At 42.9% G+C, this 24,971-nt stretch overlaps 1 protein-coding gene across 3 annotated transcripts in view; it reads right to left on the reverse strand.

Moving 5' to 3' along the window:
• The window catches only part of LOC106560547 (serine/threonine-protein kinase Nek7), a 133,854-nt gene that overhangs the window by 89,369 nt on the left and 19,514 nt on the right, over window positions 1–24,971 (reverse strand). For 2 of the 3 annotated variants that reach the window (XM_045687893.1, XM_045687892.1), the window contains exon 2: window positions 587–674. In XM_045687893.1, the coding sequence (XP_045543849.1) occupies window positions 587–646 (60 nt within the window). In that variant the 5' untranslated portion in view covers window positions 647–674. Of the gene's footprint in view, window positions 1–117; window positions 539–586; window positions 675–24,971 lie in introns of those variants that run through there. The other variant, XM_045687894.1, reaches the window with a different exon arrangement.

Below are 24,971 nucleotides of genomic sequence, written 5' to 3' on the forward strand. Positions count from 1 at the left end.
AGAGTTAACACAAATGTAAAGGCACCCTACCTGTAGCTGGAATGAGGGTACTGCTGCCTGCTGGCCTTGTGATTGGGTGAGAGTTAAGGGTGAAAGGTTAGGGTGAAGGGATCCTACCTGTGGCTGGAACGAGGGTACTGCTGCCTGCTGGCCTTGTGGTTGGGTGAGAGTTAAGGGATCCTACCTGTGGCTGGAACGAGGGTACTGCTGCCTGCTGGCCTTGTGGTTGGGTGAGAGTTAAGGGATCCTACCTGTGGCTGGAACGAGGGTACTGCTGTCTGCTGGCCTTGTGGTTGGGTGAGAGTTAAGGGATCCTACCTGTGGCTGGAACGAGGGTACTGCTGCCTGCTGGCCTTGTGGTTGGGTGAGAGTTAAGGGATCCTACCTGTGGCTGGAACGAGGGTACTGCTGCCTGCTGGCCTTGTGGTTGGGTGAGAGTTAAGGGATCCTACCTGTGGCTGGAACGAGGGTACTGCTGCCTGCTGGCCTTGTGGTTGGGTGAGAGTTAAGGGATCCTACCTGTGGCTGGAACGAGGGTACTGCTGCCTGCTGGCCTTGTGGTTGGGTGAGAGTTAAGGGATCCTACCTGTGGCTGGAACGAGGGTACTGCTGCCTGCTGGCCTTGTGATTGGGAGTCCATGTCCATGGTGTCAGAAGATCAGTCTCTCACACCTCTGAAGAAACACAAACATAACCTACAGTTAAAAGTACAATATCAATCAATCAAATGTATTTATAAAGCCCTTCTTACATCAGCGCATCATATCTCAAAGTGTCGTACAGAAACCCAGCCTAAAACCCCAAACAGTGAGCAATGCAGGTGTAGAAGTACGGTGGCTAGGAAAAACTCCCTAGAAAGGCCAGAACCTAGGAAGAAACCTAGAGAGGAACCAGGCTCTGAGGGGTGGCCAGTCCTCTCCAATAGTCAGAAATCACTCCACCATTTCCTGGATGCTAAAATTCTAATGGTTCAGACAATTTCAGTTTATGTGACAAAACAAGCAATGTATAGCGTAGAGAACAATTCTACCATCTAAAACACTGTGAAATAGATTTTCACAAACCAAAAATATATTTTTTTCAGCTGTTTGAAGCTGTTGTAAAAAACAAAACATAAGAGCGGGAAGCATAGAAACAGCACACATAGAACAGATATACCACTTATTTGACTTGCTATCAATGAGAAAGACAGATCTATAACTCACGTTACAACATTAATTTGATCAGGTTGCCCAAAAAGCTACCTACTGCACCTTTAACATTATAGTCACAAGCTCCAATCAAGGTTAGCCCAATAAAAACACCTCTCCTATCCCTCACAGCCAGGTAGAAACATACCAGGAAGTAGAACATCCTGTTACCTCAACATTACCTCTCGAGAAGAACTCCTCACTCCACCATCTAACAGTCCAAACACTCACAGACTAGAAACACCACACTCTTGGAGACCGCCTGAGCATTACAGAGCCTGAGACAATAGTGTGTTGCTGAGGTGACGGTTGCCTGGGTACTGTCTGGGTCTCTATGGACCTGGAAGCCTTTGTGTTAGAGAGAGAGCACGCATACACACACACACAGTCTGACCTGCTCTTATATATCTCCAGCACAGCTCAGGTTACACTGGTTTTGGCAGAGATTCAATGTGGGATTGACAACAGAAGACCACACACATGCCATCCACTAAGTTCCACAATAACTGTATGGGAATGACATATAAATCAGTTTGTAGCAAAAGTGTACAGGTCCTTAATGTAGTCAACTCTGTTTGCCAATGATATTCAAAACGGTGATATCTAAAGTAGTGTGTACAGTGTACTAATTGCTTGTTCTAGCTTGTTACAGTGTAATTACTTACCACAGCGCATTCCACTGTTAGTTTCTACTGAAAAGCCCCAGGTCTGTGTAACGCACTTTAAAGTGTTGCCAAGAAGAATGTTTTAAAATTCATGTTTAAAAAATAAATAAATAAATAAAAACATGATGCAAAAATCCTCTTCAGACGTGCAACTTGTTGATGATTCCAGGGCTACCTCTCCATGTGTACCCATAGGATGAGCACACTCCCAGGGGTCAACATACACTCTGGAATCTAACCCAAACATCTACCTATTCAGTAATGTATGCTGGCTAGTCGTCCTGGGCGGTATACTGTATATACCTTATACAGGGTATTTTGAAATAGCCACGGTATGACTTTCAATATTGTCCACAAGAGAAAAATAATGAATTATAATTCAGTTGTAGCCAGTCACATGGAATGCTTGTTTACAAAGAGCACGTGGAGCAAACGTGACATGAGCCACTGTTAAACAGCACAAGAGAGGTGATCAACTTACACTTGAAATTCACTACTAACTGCCAGCTAAAAATTTACCAAATATATTTTCTCCAGCTCAGGGCTCCAGCTATGCATTTAGTTTGCTAACTTGCTAGCTATATGTGGCTAGCTTGAAAAAGCAAGCTTCTTGGTTACAGCAGAGACAAACAATCCCCTCCTGGATCAAGTGTGGAAAGCATTTTGAGAAAGTATTACTGTACTTGGGGTGGCAGGTAGCCTAGTGGTTAGAGCGTTGGGCCAGTAACCGAAAGGTTGCTAGATCGAATCCCCGAGCTGACAAGGTAAAAATCTGTCTTTCTGCCCCTGAACAAGGCAGTTAACCCACCGTTCCTAGGCTGTCATTGAAAATAAGAATTTGTTCTTAACTGAAGTGCCTAGTTAAATAAAGGTACATTTAAAAAATAAAGTTGGTTTGGTGTATCTAGTTCAATAGTTACTGTTGGTGGGTTATTTTAAGCAAATGTATGCACATTTATAGTTATATATTGAACAAAAATATAAAAGCAACATGCAAACTGTTTCATGAGCTGAAATAAAAGATCCGAAGCGCAGACCACGTGTAATCACGCCAACCCTGAACCTCAACATCCGGCTTCTTTCCCTGCGAGATCGTCCGAGACCCGCCACCCAGACCGCTGATCAAACAGTATTTCTGGCTGTAATAAAGCCCTTTTGCAGGGAAAAAAAAAACTCATTCTGATTGGCTGGGCCTGCCTGGCTCCTAAGTGGGTGGGCTGATGCCCTCCCATGGCCCACCCAGTCATGTGAAATCCATAGATTAGGGCCTGAAGCATTTATTTCAATTGACTGATTTCCTTATATGAACTGTAACTTGAAATTGTTGCATTTATATTTTTGTTCAGTATAGTTGATAAAGATTTTAAAGAATTTTAAGTTAGGATAGCCTGAATGTTTTAAAGTTGGTCTTGTAGCTTAATTGGCTAAGGCCAATATATAGGGTCAGTCTGAACATCTCAAAGTTTGTTTGGAGTTGATAGCTTAAAATCGAGTTGATAGCTAAAAAAATAAAAAAATAAAAAATTTAAAAAAATCGGTGAGAGGATGGGTCTAGAATTAGCAATATTTTTAACCATTCTAATATATGGCCCTTTTTGCAATTGAAATGCATTGGTATCCCTAGCAAGGTCTCCGTTTGGGTTGCTCAATGACGAGACATGAGAGAGCTGTTAGCTGATATTAGCTTGCTACTTTCGTCACTCTAAACTCCAACTAACAGCTGTAACTTTTGATTGGTAGGAGATCATTATGTTCCATGTCCAGATTTGAATAGCAGAGAAGTACACCAAGATGTCATACATTATAAGTTTGCATCTAAAGTGCTGCGAAACTTGTCAAAATGTCAGTAGTTTGTTAAAAGTTGTTAAAATTTGGACTCATCAGACCAAAAGGACAGAGATCCACCCGTCTAATGTCCATTGCTCGTGTTTCTTGGTCCAAGCAAGTCTCTTCTACATATTGGTGTCCTTTAGCAGTGGTTTCCTTGCAGAAATTCAACCATGAAGGCCTGATTCATGCAGTCTCCTCTGAACAGTTGATGTTGAGATGTGTCTGTTACTTCAACTCTGTGAAGCTTTTATTTGGGCTGCAATTTCTGAGGCTGGTAACTCTAATGAACTTATCATCTGCAGCAGAGGGAACTCTGGGTCTTCCTTTCCTGTTGCGGTCCTCATGAGAGCCAGTTTCATCATAGTACTTCACGGTTTTTGCGACTGCACCTGAAGAAACTTTAAAAGTTCTTGACATTTTAAGGACCGACTGACCTTAATATGTCTTAAAGTAATGATGAACTGTCATTTCTCTTTGCTTATTTGAGCTGTTCTTGACATAATATGGACTTGGTCATTCACCAAATAGGGCTATCTTCTGTATACCACCCCTACCTTGTCACAACACAACTGACTGGCTCAAACAAATTACAAAGGAAAGAAATTCCACAAATTAACTTAACAAAGCACACCTGTTAATTGAAATGCATTCCAGGTGACTACCTCATGAAGCTGGTTGAGAGAATGCCAAGAGTGTGCAAAGCTGTCATCAAGGCAAAGGGTGGCTACTTTGAGGGAAGACAAAGTGACTCTATGCAGTGAGAGTAAATCAGTTGACGTGTGACAAAAAGAAAATAGAGGATCCAGGTCATCTTTTCTCCCCTCAGCCAGATGAGTGAGTGAGTGAGTGAGTGAGTGAGTGAGTGAGTGAGTGAGTGAGTGAGTGAGTCCTGCCTGGTCTGACTCTACACAGTAGATAGATACAGGCTTCACAATTAGGATGACTCTCACTATCTGTCAGCATCGGCTCCGTCACACGACCATGACACACACACACACACACACACACACACACACACACACACACACACACACACACACACACACACACACACACACACACACACACACACACACACACACACACACACACACACACACACACACACACACACACACACACACACACCCTGCGAGACTGTCTGTCTCTGTCTGGTTGTCAGGACAGGAGACAGAGGGAGCTAGAGCATTCCCCCATGTAGCCAATTAAAATGCCGCGTTCAGGAGTTGCAGAGTGAAACACCGTCGCCGTGGCGATAGAATCCGGGTGATTTAGTAAAGGTTAATCAGGTTAATTAGCTGTAAATCTGCCGACATGTCGTTGAGTTGCAGTGTGGCACACGCCAGGGATGTCCGCCATCAACACTATTGTTGTTGGTTTAGTTAGGCTTTAGTTTCTGGTATTCCGGGTTCATTTGCCTTCAAGTGCCGGGCTTTGAAGAACTTAAAAAGTGTTTGCACAACACGATCTCTCCTGGGATTGTGTTGGGAGCCTTTATTTCCCCTCTTCTGAAATGTACATTAAAATCCTTTTTTCAAATAATTAATCAGCATTCAAATGCAAAAACAAATGTCATTAGCAGAATTAAAAATACCCAAAGCTGGCGAGGGAGACTAAAATATCATCAGCTCAGTTCAACGTCTGACTCACATACAACATGATCTGCTTTTAAATATATGAATAAAGTCATCAAGGAATAAATGACACACACCCTGACAGCTCATCCTTTGTCAAATCCTTGATGGAAATCCTACATAATCTTTCACGAAATAGCCTACATTCATAAAACAAACAGCTGGCTAAGTGACGTAGCCTGGCACACAAAAAAATCTCACTTAACAATCTATGGACGTAACTGCAAAGATTGTGTCTTGTAGATGTTTTTTCTCTAGCTGGACCACTTGCTGTGGTCCATAAGCCAGTGAGGATGCAGTGAGTGCCTGCTGTGCTCCAGCCTGACATTTGGCTGAGCTGGAGTGTTGTTTGGGCCACGAGTTACCCTCACTAGTGGTTATTAACAGTCCAGTCTCCTCTCCTGTGGAGGTTTCAGATGGGGGCTGACGCTAGCACCCCTCTCTTCTCACTGATCCGGCTCCGTGTCAAAATACCCACGAGGCATCTGGGTTCTGCATCTCTCCATCCCACACTCTCGTTAACAGGATCAGTTAAGACTGCCAGTTTACATCAGAGCAGGGGAGATGCACTAACGAGGAAAGAACAATTAACGGCCAGCACTCACTCATTCTGGAGGCGCAAATGATGTACGCAATGTATCACTCAAACATAAACACACAGTCCAATTCAGTCAAAATCAGTTTCTGGGGCAACAAAATAAAGCAACGGTCTTAAAAAAGAAAAGAAAAAAAGGATTCTGACAAAGAAAAGATAGAAGATAAAAGATAGGTCTAGATACTGTCATCTTGTTCTTAAGGTCAATAAGTGTATTTCAATCCGACCTGTTTAATCCCATCTTTGATTGCAAATGATCTCTGAGCCTGGTTTTCAGAATTCTGCCTACAAAGACGGACCACTGACTAGTATGAATCATTTCACCCCCCAATCTCCCATCCAAACCCTGTCACCTACACCACTACCCCCTCCACTCTCCCTCATTCCCCAGCCTCTCTCCTCGTTAGCCTGATGAGCTGGTTCAGAGTGTGACGGAGCGCAGCGGCAGGAGAGGAAAAGCTGTAGCTCCACTTTCACCACCACTTCCACCTCTCTCCATTATTCATGTAACAGAGAAGGAAAACAAAGACAGAGACAGAGAGACAGAGAGAGAGAGAGAGAGAGAGAGAGAGAGAGAGACAGAGATAGAGACAGAGACAGAGAGCACAGAGAAAGATACTTGAATCAGTTATAGAACCCATTGCCCTTTATGGTTATGATAATGCATGCAGAGCAGAATTAAGGCGATACCCGCTAATTATCAAAATCCAGAAAAGAGACGTTAAATTCCACAACCATCCTAAAAGGAAGCGATTCCCAAATCTTCCATAACAAAGCCATCACCTACAGAAAGATGAACCTGGAGAAGAGTCCCCTAAGCAAGCTGGCCCTGGGGCTCTGTTCACAAACACAAACAGACCCCACAGAGCTCCAGGACAGCAACACAATTAGACCCAACCAAATCATGAGAAAAGTAAAAGATAATTACTAGACACATTGGAAAAAATTTACAAAAAAACTGAGCAAACTAGAATGCTATTTGGCACTAAACAGAGAGTACACAGTGTCAGAATACCTGACCACTGTGACTGACCCAAACTTAAGGAAAGCTATGACTATGGACAGACTCAGTGAGCATAGCCTTGCTATTGAGAAAGGTCGCAGTAGGCGGACCTGGCTCTCAAGAGAAGACCAGCTAAATGCACACTGCCCACAAAATGACCATATTAGAGACACATATTACCTTCAGATTACACAAACCCCCAAAGAATTAAAAAACAAACCCGATATACATCGTTTAAACACTGTATATAGAGTTGAAGTCGGAAGCTTACATACACTTAGGTTGGAGACATTAAAACTTGTTTTTCAACCACTCCACAAATTTCTTGTTAACAAACTATAGTTTTGGCAAGTCTATAGGATTGAGGTGAGGGCTTTGTGATGGCCATTCCAATACCTTGACTTTGTTTTCCTTAAGCCATTTTGCCACAACTTTGGAAGTATGCTTAGGGTCATTGTCCATTTGGAAGACCCATTTGCGACCAAGCTTTAACTTCCTGACTGATGTCTTGAGATGTTGCTTCAATATATCCACATCATTTCTCTACTCATGATGCCATCTATTTTGTGAAGTGCACCAGTCCCTCCTGCAGCAAAGCACCCCCACAACATGATGCTGCCACCCCCGTGCTTCACGGTTGGGATGGTGTTCTTCGGCTTGCAAGCCTCCCCGCTTTTTCCTCCAAACATAACGATGGTCATTATGGCCAAACAGTTCTATTTTTGTTTCATCAGGCCAGAGGACATTTCTCCAAAAAGTACAATCTTTGTCCCAATGTGCAGTTGCAAACCATAGTCTGGCTTTTTTATGGCGGTTTTGGAGCAGTGGCTTCTTCCTTGCTGAGCGGCCTTCCAGGTTATGTCGATATAGGACTCGTTTTACTGGGATATAGATACTTTTGTACCTGTTTCCTCCAGCATCGTCCTTTGCTGTTGTTCTGGGATTGATTTGCACTTTTCGCACCAAAGTACGTTCATCTCTAGGAGACAGAACGCGGCTCCCTCCAGAGCGGTATGACGGCTGCGTGGTCCAATGGTGTTTATACTAGCATACTATTGTTTGTACAGATGAACGTGGTACCTTCAGGCATTTGGAAATTGCTCCCAAGGACGAACCAGACTTGTGGAGGTCTACAATTTGTTTTCTGATCACGGCCGGATGTGACGCAGCCTGGATTCGAACCAGGGACTGCAGAGAGAGAGAGGAACAGAGAGAGCGAGAGAAAGGAACAAAAGAGAGCGAGAGAAAGGAACAAAAGAGAGCGAGAGAAAGGAACAAAAGAGCGAGAGAGGAACAAAAGAGAGCGAGAAACAGAGAGCGAGAAACAGAGAGCGAGAGAGAGGAACAGAGAGCGAGAGAGAGGAACAGAGAGCGAGAGAGGAACAGAGAGCGAGAGAGGAACAGAGAGCGAGAGAGGAACAGAGAGCGAGAGAGAGGAACAGAGAGAGATAGGGAGGAACAGAGAAAGAGAGATAGAGAGAGAAACAGAGGAAGGAGGGGGAGATAGAGTGAGCGAAAGAGTGAGAGAAATACAGAGCAATTCGAGAGAGAGAAAGAAAGAGAGTACAGAAAGAGAGAGAGAGAAAGGTATAGAGGGATAGAGACAAATAAAGAGAAGGAGTACAGAGAGAGAGATGTGACTGTAGCAGTGCTCTGGGTACAGGATCTGTGTGAATCAAAGGCCCCTTTGAGCAGCAGAAGACAGTGGAAGTGGTGTCCATGATTACAAGAAGCAAGGAAACCTTTGAATTTGTCTTGATGAAAGCCATAGGCCCAGGCCTCATCTGATCTGATGATGGCTCTGCTCGGCTTTGACTGAAGACACAGAGGCTAATGATAGCAGTCTCAAGATATTAAAGAAGAGAAGCATATTTAACATTCTCCCGTTTATTTTAATCACTATTAAAATCATTACTCTGGACGGAAGTGTGTGTGTGTGTGTGTGTGCGTGCGTGCGTGCGTGCGTGTGTCACCACTAGTGGTCTTTGAGTTGGTCTTTTAGGATCTAATGGTAATAGAAATGGAGTAACCTCATTGTCTCTCTGGGTGGCGAGGAGACTTTGAAACTGGCTTCACAGAACAGTTAGCAACACAGTCAAACACTTTCCACTTTCAAAAGTTTCCAATCAGAATTCAACAACGGATGTTAATCAGACATTAATCACATCTCTTCCAAATGAACCTCTGAACGGCTGTATTAATCATTTAGAGCAATAGTGGACCTAATTGATTCCAAAATGTTAAATAGGCCTCAGGAGGAGTAACCACCCATCCCAGGTGATTTGCCTTTATTCATGTTGTCCAATGCAGGTTTGAGTTCATTCAGAGAGATTTGGGCTCTCAGTGAGGTGGCTTCCTTTGTTGAGAGAAGACGATTTCTTAATTATGTCACAAAGGACTTTTTCTGTCTTGGTGTGGATTTTCAATGAGCGATGTACAGTTCTTTATAGAAGTGGGAGAATCTTTGATGTGATTCATTTGGTTTCTGATAGTAATTCCCCTGCTTCAGACTCAACAGTTGCTATATCAGCTAATTGATCACTGCTGAGTAGCTTGCTGGCCAGTAGAACACGGACGGTGACCATGGAAATAAATGGCTGAATCTAACTCTGCTCTGTCTTAACAATAAATTCAGTTCTGACTTGACTTTGGAAAGAGTAATAGAAAGTATTCCCACCGCTTGACTTTTTCCACATGTAGCTGTGTCACTGATCTACCCATAATACCCCATACTGTTAGTTAATGCCTAGTTAAATAAAAGGTTACGCACACACACACACACACAAAAAGTTATTCTGCTGGCATTTACGTATGTCCCCATTACCAGTAAAACACAATCAAAACCTATTTCTTTCACTTACTTGCTGTTTCGTTGTTCATTTGTTCAGTCGTTTCATTCTCAACCAGGATTTGTATGGAACGCCGTTTGGGTCTGTGTGTGTCAAATAACACTATTTGACATGTCAAATAAGATTGTTGACCAATCAGGACCTTAATCATTTAACGCGTTCATACATTTTTTACGTAGTTATTACACATTGATTACACTATGACTCATTTCACGTCACAACGATTCATCGATACGTATGCTATGATGCTGATAAAGTTGTCTCGCGCACCTACAGTGCTGGTCATTAAAAAAAGCTAGCTAGCTCATGGATGAAAACAATGTTCTTCCCAAAAACATAGCAAAACAACAATCTGTTTCAGTAGCTATAGTTAGCTAGCTAACTAGGTGTTATCATCTAAAATAACCCTCATTTATAAGACAGTTCTTTTTTGATTAATGGTGGTCAGACCCATCTATGTGAAGCTAGCCACAATAAGGATTAGCCACAATAGTGGACTTTGCGGTTAGCCTTCAAAATAAAAGTATGTCATTGACAGTGATGCAAATGAATACAAATAGTAGAATTATGCCATAATTAAAAAGATCATGCTAAATGAGGTTGGAATGTTATATAAAATCAGCAAAAGACCATTTCTTAATTTGACAAAAATCTGTTGAAATCACACTGGATGTATTATACTTTAGTATTGCATTGGGGGCATCCTTATTTCACTGTAGAGCCTTACCTATGGATTGTGGATCAATGACATGGAGTATCAGACTACTCAGTGACACACAGAAAACATTAGCATCGTAGCTCTTATTGTGGATCAATGACATGGGGTATCAGTCTACTCAGTGACACCCAGAGAACTTTAGCATCGTAGCTCTTATTGTGGATCAATGACATGGGGTATCAGTCTACTCAGTGACACCCAGAGAACTTTAGCATCGTAGCTCTTATTGTGGATCAATGACATGGGGTATCAGTCTACTCAGTGACACCCAGAGAACTTTAGCATCGTAGCTCTTATTGTGGATCAATGACATGGGGTATCAGTCTACTCAGTGACACCCAGAGGACATCAGCATCGTAGCTCTTATTGTGGGACTCTGAAACAACTGTGAATTGAGCCACATTTATTGTCAACCTGTGTATTGAAGACTATCCTTGGGGAAAACAATAGTGTGGATGTTTTGGAGTCTGATAACTCAGAGGAGGATATCTTGGGGATTGAGTAGACTGATACCCCATTTCATTGATCCCCAATCTTTAGGTAAAGCAGTACAGTGCAATATGAATGTCAATACACACAATAGGCTGACTGGGGAGGGGATTTCACACCATCACAGTCCCGCGATAAGAGATACAACGTATATATATTTAGGTAAACTCTTCACAGTTGTGTTTTGTGGGTGTAACCAAGTAGACTGATACCCCATTTCATTGCTTCACATTCCAACCTAGTTTAACATTATCTAGTCTACATATGGCATGATTCCACTAATTGGAACCTTCTGCAACACATAATCCGGTGCGGTCGAGCCTCACTAGCCAGCTGAAGCTAGCTGGCTGCTTATAACGTTAGCTTTGGGCAACAGGGTTAAGTAGCTGGCTAGCTATTTATTTTCATGAACTGATGTTCAATTTCAATAGGCAAACAACAAGTGGCAACCTAGCTAATACTTACTCACAAGGATTCCTAAATCATTGCTAAGAAAAATGAAAATGACTGCAGTTTCTACTGGTCATTGTTTTCAGGCTGGTTGTATTGGTGCTAGCTAGGTATCAAGCTAAAGCGAACAAATGTTGCTTTATTACCAACGCGGTATTGTAAACACATCGTTCGTGGCCGGTGTTTGCAGACTTTTTTTGTACAGCTTTGACAGTGCTACTGATAGTAGTGGTGGCGCCTGGCTTGCACGTGCAAATTCCGAACACAATGCATTCTATAATAGAACTGTTTTATTTGACATGTCAAATTAAAAGCTTATTTAACGCGTCAAATAGTGTTATTTGACTCGTCTAATAGTGTTATTTCACGTATCTTTTTTGACATGCAAAGACCCAAACGGCGTTCCATAGTACGTCATGAAGCTAATAGCAGCTATTACTGTGTAACTCCAGTAGGGAAACATGTGTACCGGTGCTCGACCAGCCGGCGAAAGCCAACATCACCCACGACAGAGAACGGTCGATTGTCAAGGGTAATGAATTCCTTTATTTTAGCGTTGATGGATTTCACCTTTTAGTCTCGCTGAAATGTTCTTACTCTTTCAAATGACTGCTCGACTGCTCGATCCACACAGCAGACATTGTGGACTAGGTTAGGAATGCTGTGTTGCGCATGTAATGCTGAATTTTACGTGTAGCGCTGGATTTTTGCGTCATTATGTCATGTACCTACGTTATATAGGTATGCACGTCATCTTTGACATCTGTTTTTAACATCGGCGTTAAACTAGACATCGGGCCGATACCGATGTTGCCATTTTTAGCTAATATCGCCCGATTCCGATGTGTTGACCAATATTTACAATGACGGACTACCAGGGAACAGTGGATTAACTGCCTTGTTCAGGGGCAGAATGACTGATTTTTACCTTGTCAGCTCGGGGATTCGATCCAGCAACCTTCGGTTACTGACCCAACGCTCTAATCACTAGGCTACCTGCCGATATATCGTGCATCCCTAGTTACAGAGTTTAATGGCTGTGAGGAACGATCAACAACATTGTAGTTACTCCACAATACTAACCTAATTGACAGTGAAAAGGAAGCACATACAGAATAAAATATTCCAAAACACGAATCCTGTTTGCAACAAGACACTAAAGTAAAACTGCAAAAACAATGGTGTGTTATTATTGTGTTATGTTTGGAACAAATCCACCACAACACATTACTGAGTACCACTCTCCATATTTCAAGCACGTCTTCCCTGTGGCTCAGTTGGTAGAGCATGGTGTTTGCAACGCCAGCATGGTGTGTGCAAAGCCAGGGTTGTGGGTTCGATTCTCACGGGAGGCCAGTACAAAAAAATAATAATTATATATTTTTTTTAAATGCATGAAATGAAATGTATGCATTCACTACTGTAAGTCGCTCTGGATAAGAGCGTCTGCTAAAATGACTAAAATGTAAATGTAAAAATGTAATAGTTAAAGATCTATGGAGTTTTTCAGGATAAAGAAGAAACGGAATGGAGCTAAGCACAGACAAAATCCTAGAGGAAAACCTGGTTCAGTCTCCTTTGCACCAGACACTGGGAGATGAATTCACCTTTCAGCTGGACAATAACCTAAAACAAACAAAGCCTATACACTGGAGTTGCTTACCAAGACGACAGTGAATGTTCCTGAGTGGCTGAGTTACAGTTTTGACTTAAATCTACTTGAAAATCTGTGGTAAGGTTTGAAAAAGGGTTGTCTAGCAATGATCAACAACCAACTTGACAGATCATGAAGAATAAGAATAATGTGCAAATATTGTACAATCCAGATATGCAAAGCTCTTACATACTTACCCAGAAAGACTCACAGTTGAAATCACTGACAAAGTATTGACTCAGAGGTGTGAATACTTATGTAAAGGAGATATTTCTGTATTTAAGAAATTAGCAATAATTTCAACTAAAAAAATTAACTTCATCATTGTGGGGTATTGTGTGTAGATGAGTAAGAAAAAAACATTTTAACCATTTTGAATTCAGGCTTTAACAACACAATGTGGAGTAAGTCAAGGGGTAGGAATACATAAAGCACTGTACTTTATCAAACCAGAGCACAAGGTGAAACAGTAATGAGTGCAGCTTATCAGTACTTTCACAATTAGAGTAGTGTAAACATTACACCAAACACTTGCAAATTAAAATCTAGCGTTTGTATTAGGCAGTTTCAGCAAACAGGGCGTGAACCTACATGAATCTGTCCAATAGAAACACTAGTTTTCGTTGCAAAATGTTTGGAGTAATGATTACACCCTTATGTGCAAGGAAACGAGCTAGCGATCTAACTAGGCTAACATTAAATATGTAGTTGTCGCTCAACCGCAAGTGAGCATGTAGCTAACCTTACTGTTCGAACAGTTCTAACTAGTCCTACTAAAGCACGTAGCTAGCTAAAGGCACGGCAGGCTGTAGGCTGAAAATCAGTTTTCAAAGATGTAAGATGAAATAGTCGTGTTCATTTTAAAGGAGAACAAAAACTACTTACATTTGAACACCACAGCAGAAGCTTCGCCATTCTCCATCTTCCAAATGTTTTTGTTTACTTGAAAAGATCTAGCTATCAAAACTCACAACCCCGTTCTTCCATTGGGTCAGCCATTATCAACAGAGACTGGGGTCACGCCAAGGGTCAGCCATTATCAACAGAGACGGGGGTCACGCCCAGGGTCAGCCATTATCAACAGAGACGGGGGTCACGCCCAGGGTCAGCCATTATCAACAGAGACGGGGGTCACGCCCAGGGTCAGCCATTATCAACAGAGACGGGGGTCATGCCCAGGGTCAGCCATTATCAACAGAGACGGGGGTCACGCCCAGGGTCAGCCATTATCAAAAGAGACGGGGGTCACGCCCAGGGTCAGACATTATCAACAGAGACGGGGGTCACGCCCAGGGTCAGACATTATCAACAGAGACGGGGGTCACGCCCAGGGTCAGACATTATCAACAGAGACGGGGGTCACGCCCAGGGTCAGACATTATCAACAGAGACGGGGGTCACGCCCAGGGTCAGACATTATCAACAGAGACGGGGGTCACGCCCAGGGTCAGACATTATCAACAGAGACGGGGGTCACGCCCAGGGTCAGCCATTATCAACAGAGACGGGGGTCACGCCCAGGGTCAGCCATTATCAACAGAGACGGGGGTCACGCCCAGGGTCAGCCATTATCAACAGAGACGGGGGTCACGCCCAGGGTCAGCCATTATCAACAGAGACGGGGGTCACGCCCAGGGTCAGACATTATCAACAGAGACGGGGGTCACGCCCAGGGTCAGACATTATCAACAGAGCCCCTGGAACAATTAGGGTTAAGTGTCTTGCTCAAGGACATAGACATCTTTTTTTCCACCCTGTCGACTCGGGATTCGAACTAGCGACCTTTCGGTTCCTGGCTCAATGCTCTAATGGCTAGGCTACCTGCCGCTCTGTCTGTGTCTGTGTGTGTCTGTGTCTGTGTCTGTGTCTGTGTCTGTGTGTGTGTGTGTGTGTGTGTGTGTGTGTGTGTGTGTGTGTGTGTGTGTGTGTGTGTGTGTGTGTGTGTGTGAAAACTGTGCATGTGTGATCCTCGCCCCCCACCATCCATATACAGCACAAATGTCTGCCGGGCCTCGAGTGCATGCAGGTGTCAGGCTTCCTCCTCCTCCTCCTCCTCTCCGTGTTGTTCAGACTAGTTGGCACGGGTGTAAAGGCCCAGGCCACCTCTCAGCCTATTGTCCTGTCCTCTCCAGACCAGCAACAAGGACTTATTTGGTGGGAAGCCTTTTGTTTCCGCTGCCGTCAGTCCTGCAGGTGGCTTTACAGCGGAAGGTACAAGGCTCTTCATTACCACAGAGTGACAGTGTCTGTTTGATGTCTGCAGATGGACTGCCAAGGAGGATGCTAATGATCACTTGACAAACAAACACAGTCCACTTGTATTTGTAAAGAACATCTCCGCTCACAATCATAAAAGGATCCCAGCTAGCTAGGCCTGGCTCATACCAGCCGACTGGAGACTGTCAGTTTTGTTTCAATTAAATGACATGAAACAAACAATATAGCTTAACAATTCATTTTGACATGTACATAAACTGAGAAAATCTATATTTTTCCATCTCCCCCAATGACACATGTAAAATGGCTGCCTGTGATTGTGTAGTTAAGACCAGGAGATACAAGACACAGCCAATAATAATCGGAGGTCGCTACGTTGGCTAGCCTGACACTTATACTTTCAACTGACTGTGCACTCAATGTCTTACACTCTTTCATAGATCTTTGAATGACACCACCAGACGTTGGTATGAAGGGCTGAGTCAATCTACAGTTCTATAGCTATCCTAAATGGCCAAGTCCTGAAAGACTGTGGTTGCCAAACTGTTTCTCACTAGGAGCACCCACCAACCTCAAGCTTTAGGACTGCAGGATTCTACACTAAATGTTTTAGTTTGTGGCACCAGCACATTAAATAATTGATAATAATTGATAATGACCTGTGTTCCATAATGTGTCTGCATTCCATACAGAACCAGGCTAATAATGACTAGTCATCTTCTAAATTAGCATGTTCTAACATTGATTTGGATAGATTTACTGTAACAAACCTAAAATATAGTGCAAAATGTATTTCTTGCAAATTTTAAAGTGCCATATGTTCTTTTATGCGACATCCTCTGGAGAGAAACATTTGAAGAACAAAAAAAGATACTTGATACCAAAACAATCCCCTATTTTTTCAGGTTTTTGCCCTCAAAATCCCCCTTTTTAATAGATAGAACATCCAATGTTGATGTTTATGTCAACAACAATGCTTAAACCACATAAGGGACAATTGTTTTAGTCTGGCTAATACCAGCTCCCGAAGTCTTCCTGACTTGAGATTCTGGAACGGCTGCTTTGATGTATCAGCACGAAGCATCGATAATGACGGGGCGGTGCCCTCAGACTTCAAGTCGGCACCCTACGCTGGTTGGATATCCCCGTTTCAAATTGAACGAATCATGATCTATTGTTTTACATAGGATGACCCCAGCCCTTCTGGAATAAGCAAAACACACACAGTAGCTAGCTTGCTAGCACAAACCTTTGAAGTTCGGACATCGTTTGCCACTAACACCATGAATAGGCTGCATAAATCAACACACTATGGTGTTGAACACATGTATCCACAGATCCTCCAAAAGTTCTACAGCTGCACCATCGAGAGCATCCTGACTGGTTGCATCACCGCCTGGTATGGCAACTGCTCAGCATCTGACCATAAGACGCAACAGAGGGTAGTGCGTACGGCCCAGTACATCACTGGGGCAAGCTTCCTGACATCCAGGACCGATATAATAGGCGGTGTCAGAGGAAGGCCCAAAAAATTGTCAGAGAATCCAGTCATCCAAGTCATAGACTGTTTTCTCTGCTACCTCACGTCACGTGGTACCGGAGCACCAAGTCTAGGACCAAAAGGCTCCTTAACAGCTTCTACCCCCAAGCTATAAGACGGCTGAACAATTAATCAAATGGCCACCGGACTATTACATTTACCCCCCCCCCCCAATTTGTTTTGTACACTGCTCTGCCCTCCCAAGCAAAACGGCATTAACTGTTCATTTGGTTGAAAATTAGTTAATGTAATTTTTGTTTTGGAGAAAATGGGGGTCATATTAGCAGTAACTGCAAAAGGTTACTGTGAAACCAAGGTAAATAGCAGTAACTGAACTTACTGCTTTTTACCTTGGTTTCAACCTGCCCTTGGCTGTAGTTACTGCGTTTTACCTTGGTTTCAACCTTCCCTTGGCTGTAGTTACTGCGTTTTACCTTGGTTTCAACCTGCCCTTGGCTGTAGTTACTGCGTTTTACCTTGGTTTCAACCTGCCCTTGGCTGTAGTTACTGCGTTTTACCTTGGTTTCAACCTGCCCTTGGCTGTAGTTACTGCGTTTTACCTTGGTTTCAACCTGCCCTTGGCTGTAGTTACTGCGTTTTACCTTGGTTTCAACCTGCCCTTGGCTGTAGTTACTGCGTTTTACCTTGGTTTCAACCTGCCCTTGGCTGTAGTTACTGCGTTTTACCTTGGTTTCAACCTGCCCTTGGCTGTAGTTACTGCGTTTTACCTTGGTTTCAACCTGCCCTTGGCTGTAGTTACTGCGTTTTACCTTGGTTTCAACCTGCCCTTGGCTGTAGTTACTGCGTTTTACCTTGGTTTCAACCTGCCCTTGGCTGTAGTTACTGCGTTTTACCTTGGTTTCAACCTGCCCTTGGCTGTAGTTACTGCGTTTTACCTTGGTTTCAACCTGCCCTTGGCTGTAGTTACTGCGTTTTACCTTGGTTTCAACCTGCCCTTGGCTGTAGTTACTGCGTTTTACCTTGGTTTCAACCTGCCCTTGGCTGTAGTTACTGCGTTTTACCTTGGTTTCAACCTGCCCTTGGCTGTAGTTACTGCGTTTTACCTTGGTTTCAACCTTCCCTTGGCTGTAGTTACTGCGTTTTACCTTGGTTTCAACCTGCCCTTGGCTGTAGTTACTGCGTTTTACCTTGGTTTCAACCTGCCCTTGGCTGTAGTTACTGCGTTTTACCTTGGTTTCAACCTGCCCTTGGCTGTAGTTACTGCGTTTTACCTTGGTTTCAACCTTCCCTTGGCTGTAGTTACTGCGTTTTACCTTGGTTTCAACCTGGCCGTTACATTCCAAATGTGTGCTCAATGTGTCTGCGTCGGGGCCATCATTACATGAACGCAGGAAAGACAGTTTTGCCAAAATGACTTCCACCAATCCCTGTGGTCTAGATGATCAGTATCTATGCGGATCAAAGTCGCCATGTGAGGGTGCAATAGGACAGTACAACCACGTCAATACTAGGTTTAATTCCTGCCAATGTCCATCCATGCAATTGTTCTGTATTTGTAAATAAAAAATAACATTTCAGAGCCTTTTTGGGAGCAGGTATGACAGTGAAAATTATTATGATGTTTGCACAAGATAAAATCAACATGAATTATATCCTACATTATAGAATAACTGAAAAGGATTATGATCATATGTTTGCACACCACAAAATGTCAGTATTAATTATTATCATCCATGACAGAATAGAGTCATTAGGATGCATGTCCCTGATTATTTGCTCTGTTTATTACAGTTGAGTTTGAGGGCCACATTCCAACAAAGATTCCTGATCTACCCCCTTTAACTGAAGTCACAGTGTCAACACTATTTGAATAAATAGAGAACCAGTGGGTGGTCTCTGACTCCTTAGACATCAGCCTATCAGATGAGAAAACCATTGCCGATGATGATGAAAATTATCATCCAGCTTCAGAGTTGGATGTTCCATCACAAGTGGCAGCTGAGCCCGTGGACACAACCAGACGTACTACCAAACAACATATCCAAGATTCCACCAATGGGTAAGCCATGTGGTCCCAAATGCAAAAGGCAATGTACTCAGAATATTTCAGAGGGTAGGCATAAGGAAATATGGGAAAAGTATTGGGAGATGAAGAGGACATGGATCTTCCACATGGTGGCACAGCAATCTAAGAAAAATATCACTGTTGGCGCTGACAGTGGACGCAGCAAGTCGTTTCTGTACCATCTTTCAAACCAGAACGGTTATGCACAACAGGTGGGCAAAGTGTTTTTTCTGACAACATTGGGCTACCACCCCAAAAATGACAAGCTGATTGACTTGCCCATCATCATGACAATCCCGACCAAACTGATTCCACCAAAGGATCAGAGGGGAAAGATATCTTCAGTGAGCAAATTGAACATGAATCCAATCCTGCAACACATTGAGGCCTTCCATCCCCAAATAAGCCACTACAGACGAGCGCATGCCCCACATCGCCTCTACCTCCCGAGTGACATCAATATTCGGTTCCAATGATCTACCTAGAATTCATTTGACTGGATAATTAAAAAACTTTGAAGCCATTTTTCCATGCTATGAGCAGTTACTGCCTTTTTGCTTGGGAGGGCAGTGCTGCTACTCGCTGTTTATTATCTATGCATGGTCACTTCGCCCCTACCTACATGTACAATTTACCTGGACTAACCTGCACCCCCACACATTGACTCGGTACCGGTACCCCCTGTATATAGCTTTGTTATTGTATGATGTTACTTTTTATTATTTTTTACTTTAGTTTATTTGGTAAATATTTTCTTAACTCTTCTTCAACTGCAGTGTTGGTTAAGGGCTTGTAAGTCAGCATTTCACGGTAAAGTCTACACTTGTTGTATTCGGAGCATGTGACAAAAAAAGTTTGATTTTATAAAGTATTCACACCCCTTTACTTTTTCCACATTTTGTTGCGTTACAGCCTGAATTTAAAACGGATTACATTGGTATTTGTTGTCACTGGCCTACACACAGCATCCCATAATTCCAAAGTGGAATTATGTTTAGACATTTTTTGTGTTTAAGTGTTTTTAGGAAGGACGCCTGTATATTTATAGTGACTTGGTGTATTGATACACCATCCAAAGTGTAATTGATAACTTCACCATGCTCAAAGGGATATTCAATGTCTGCTTTTACATTTAGACCCATCTACCAATAGATTATCTTCTTTGCAAGGCAATGGAAAAACCTCCCTGGTCTTTTTTGGTTGAAATTCACTGCTCGACAGATAATTGTATGTGTGGGGTACAGAGATGAGGTAGTCATAAAAAATCAAAGCATGTTAAAACACTATTATTGCACACAGAGTGAGTCCATGCAACTTATTATGACTTGTTGAGCACATTTTTACTCCTGAACTTATTTAGGCTTGCCAAAAGAAAGGGGTTGAACACTTATTGACTCAAGACATTTCAGCTATAAACGTTTAATTAACTTGTAAAGATTTCTAAAATACAATTCCACCAAAAAACGTGGGAAAAGTCAAGTGGTGTGAATACATTCTGAAGGCACTGTAGGTGACATCAGAGGTCACCATGTGGGAAAGTGGGTGCCCAGGATGATAGATGAGTTTCTGACTAGTAATTAAAAAGTTTGAGGGCCGTTCAAGTGTAATATTCCCAGTCGTATGTGGTAAATTCCCACTTGGTTACGAATGCACCATGACAGTGCCTCCTTCATTGCCAGATGCAAACGCGTGACTCTTATAAAAGGTGCGTGTCTGTAGCATGGAACATCTCCCACTCTGGGGAAACGTGATGAATTGGCTAATGCAAGCCTGTGTTGTGCTTACTTAAGTGACAGCCCATTTAAATCTTCTGCTTTGGCTTTTTATTTTATTTCACCTTTATTTAACCAGGTAGGCTAGTTCAGAACAAGTTCTCATTTACAACTGAGACCTGGCCAAGATAAAGCATAGCAATTCGACACATACAACAACACAGAGTTACACATGGAGTAAAACAAACATACAGTCAATAATACAGTACAACAAAAGAAAACAAAAAGTCTATATACAGTGAGGTTTGCTTATATACAGAGCATTTGGAAAGTATTCAAACCCCTTGACTTCTTCCACATTTGTTACGTTAGCCTTTTTCTAAAATGGATTCAATTGTTCGTTTTTTCCCCTCTTCAATATTCACACAATATTCCACATTGCACATTGTGTCAAAACTTCTGACTGGTACTGTACCCTTTTCTCAGTATTCAGACCCTTTACTCGGTATTTGTTGAAGCACCTTTGGCAGCGATTACAGCCTCTCGTCTTCTTGGGTATAACGCTACAAGCTTGGCACACCTGTATTTGGGTATTCTGTATTCTTCTCTGCAGATCCTCTAAAACTCTGTCAGGTTGGATGAGGAGCATCTCCGCACAGCTATTTTAAGGTTTCTCCAGAGATGTTCGATCAGGTTCAAGTCCGGGCTCTGGCTGGACAACTCAAAGACATTCACAGATTTGTCCCAAAGCAATTCCTGCGTTGTCTTGGATGTGTGCTTAGGGTCGTTGTCCTGTTGGAAGGTGAACATTCCCTCCAGTCTGAGGTCCTGACTAGTCCGATCTGGAGCAGGTTTTCATCACTGATCTCTCTGTACTTTTGTCCGTTCATCTTTGCCTCAATCCTGACTAATCTCCCAGTCCTTGATGCTGAAAAACAACCCCACAGCATGATGCTGCCACCACCATGCATCACCGTAGGGATGGTGCCAGGTTTCCTCCAGATGTGACTCTTGTCATTCAGGCCAAAGAATTCAATCTTGGTTTCATCAGACCAGAGAATCTTGTTTCTCATGGTCTGAGAGTCCTTTAGAGGTGTCATGTGCGGGCTGTCATGTGCCTTTTACTGAGGAGTGGCTTCCATCTGGCCACTCTATCATAAAGGCCTGATTGAGGGGTGCAGCAGAAGGTTGTCCTTCTGGAAAGTTCTCCCATCTCCAAAGAGGACCTCTAGAGCTCTATCAGAGTGACCGTTGGGTTCTTGGTCACCACCCTGACCCAGGCCCTTCTCCTCCGACTGCTCAGTTTGGCCGGGTGGCCAGGTATAGTAAGAGTCTTGGTGGTTCCAAACTTCTTCCATTTAAGAATGATGGAGGCCATTCTTGGGGACTTTCAATGCTGCAGAAATGTTTTGGTACCCTTCCCCAGATCTGTGCCTCGACACAATCCTGTCTCGGCGCTCTATGGACAACACCTTCAACCTCATGACTAGGTTTTTGCTCTGACATGTACTATTAACTGTGGGACCTTATATAGAAAGGTGTGTGCCTTTCCAAATCATGTCCAATCAATTGAATTTACCACAGGTGGACTCTAATCAAGTTGTAGAAACATCTCAAGGATGAGCGATGGAAACAGGATGCACCTGAGATCAATTTCGAGTCTCATAGCAAAGGGTCTGAAAACATATGTCAATTATTTAGGATTGCCTAAATCATTTTTTATAGATTATTAAAAAATAACTAAAAACCTGTTGTTTTCGCTTTGTCATTATGGGGTATTGTGTGCAGATTGATGAGCGGAAAAAATATTGAATCAATTTTAGAATAACTCTGTAATGTAACAAATTGTAGAAAAAGTCAAGGGGTCTGAATACTTTCCGAATGCACTGTAGAGCGGGTACTAACTGTTTGCTGAAATGGGTACAAGAGGGAAGTTTGTAACGTGGCTCGAGCAATATCACGAGGTGCTGAACCCCTCAACCCCCGAGAATGGGGGCATAGGAGTGGCCTTAAACCAAAGACAGTAAAATATAAACATAGCCTACCTATCGCTCTTGTAATTTATTTGGCCCAGTTACAATCAGCTGCTTGAATGCATATGGAAGACGATGTGTCAGGTTTTTTGTTGTTGCGTTTCCGTCTTGCTCTGGTATTCTGGGGTGATGTTTGCGTAAATGTGTCAATATAGTTAACGTTTTATCCACAACTCTCTGTCCATCGCTGTGGTAATCTACTTGGAAGCCCAAATGCTTCCAAACTGGAGATTTAAACAACGATGGAGGATCCTCCAATTCTGGTTTATAGACCCCAACATTTACCATGGTACAGAACTAGTTCCCAGCTGCGCCTCACAAAAAGGACAGTTTGAAATGCACCAATTAAGATGTGAATTTTGATTACAACATGCGCATAGGATCTCGTTGTTTTAACGGAATAGCCTGACATATTTTTCAGCCCAGATTTATTCAAGAGGCATAGTCCTACAGCTCTGAGGCATGGCGGTTTTATTTAGTCAATCTTTTTTTTATGTTCTCATTCGGGTTCACAGCACGGACCGAACCAAGGTCCCCATACCAAACGGTTTGGTATGAATATGTGTACCATTACACACCTACTAAGAAGGCATCCTTTACCAACAGCAGCATTCGTTGGCACTGGGAAAATGACACAAAACGAACACCTCAATGTCGATGTTTCTCTCTCTAGTGGGGGCTTAGCAAACTGATGAGGAAGCGTGGGGGGCATTGAGCAAGAAAATAGCATACATTTGAGAACCAATCAAAAAGTATTTTTTAGCTAACCTCCCGTTTTACAAGCCTGTGTTACCAGACCAGTGAGTCACAGCTCACTGTGTAGTCACGTGGGTCTGTGTCAGCAAGGCTGCCATTTTCTTAGGTCTGGGGGGGGAAATCCGATTATTTATATTTTTCTTGTGCAGTTACCATTTAATTCAGGTAAACACCAGCCAGACAGTTGTGTTTGGCGTTTCAGTGTACCAGTGTTTCTGTTGCGCACTTCTGATGGAGTTCTCAAAACAAATAGTCACTGGATTAATGCAAATAATCCTGATTCTGCCAGGTAGGCTACTTTGTAGTTAGGTAGATGGAAAGGAAATTAAGCTATCACTAGCATCGCTAACGGCTGCACAACATGGCAGACATATAGGACGGCGCATCGCACACAGCAGGGCTCCACACTCAGGTACATTTGCCAGTAGTACACAGGGCCAGTGTCATGCAACTGAAAACTACATGCCCGAATGAGAAAATAAATAGATCTGACAGGAAAGCGAATGATGAGTGCATGATTTCAATAGCAGTTGATTTTATCTTTCATCTGTGGGTTGAGCAAGTAGCCTATACAGGGTTCATAGACTTGTTCAACCACTTAATTGTCATTTTCTAGGTCCTACATTTTTTAAATAGCGTATTAAAAAAAAAAAAATCCCCCCAAAATGTATGTACAGAAGTAAGCATTACAACTTAAAGAATCAGGATTTATTTATAGGCCTACCCCCAATGGATTTATGCCTTGACATTCACATTATTTTCACATTCTAAAATATGTCTGAATAATGTGGGGATTGTCTGACTAATCAGACAGCACGTTCCCCACACAAACACACTAATGAAGTCTGTCCATGTGGTAGTAGTCAGTCTGTCCATGTGGTAGTAGTCAGTCTGGCACAAACACACTAATGAAGTCTGTCCATGTGGTAGTAGTCAGTCTGTCCGTGTGGTAGTAGTCAGTCTGTCCGTGTGGTAGTAGTCAGTCTGTCCGTGTGGTAGTAGTCAGTCTGTCCGTGTGGTAGTAGTCAGTCTGTCCGTGTGGTAGTAGTCAGTCTGTCCGTGTGATAGTAGTCAGTCTGTCCGTGTGATAGTAGTCAGTCTGTCCGTGTGGTAGTAGTCAGTCTGTCCATGTGGTAGTAGTCAGTCTGTCCATGTGGTAGTAGTCAGTCTGTCCATGTGGTAGTAGTCAGTCTGTCCATGTGGTAATAGTCAGTCTGTCCATGTGGTAGCTAGTTAGTCTGTCCATGTGGTAGTAGTCAGTCTGTCCATGTGGTAGCTAGTCAGTCTGTCCATGTGGTAGCTAGTTAGTCTGTCCATGTGGTAGTAGTCAGTCTGTCCATGTGATAGTAGTCAGTCTGTCCATGTGATAGTAGTCAGTCTGTCCATGTGATAGTAGTCAGTCTGTCCGTGTGGTAGAAGTGAGTCTGTCCGTGTGGTAGTAGTCAGTTTGTCCGTGTGGTAGCTAGTCAGTCTGTCCATGTGGTAGTAGTCAGTCTGTCCATGTGGTAGTAGTCAGTCTGTCCATGTGGTAGTAGTCAGTCTGTCCATGTGGTAGTAGTCAGTCTGTCCATGTGGTAGTAGTCAGTCTGTCCATGTGGTAGTAGTCAGTC

Source organism: Salmo salar, chromosome ssa10, assembly GCF_905237065.1.
Source record: "Salmo salar chromosome ssa10, Ssal_v3.1, whole genome shotgun sequence".
Classification (NCBI taxonomy): Eukaryota; Metazoa; Chordata; class Actinopteri; order Salmoniformes; family Salmonidae; genus Salmo; species Salmo salar.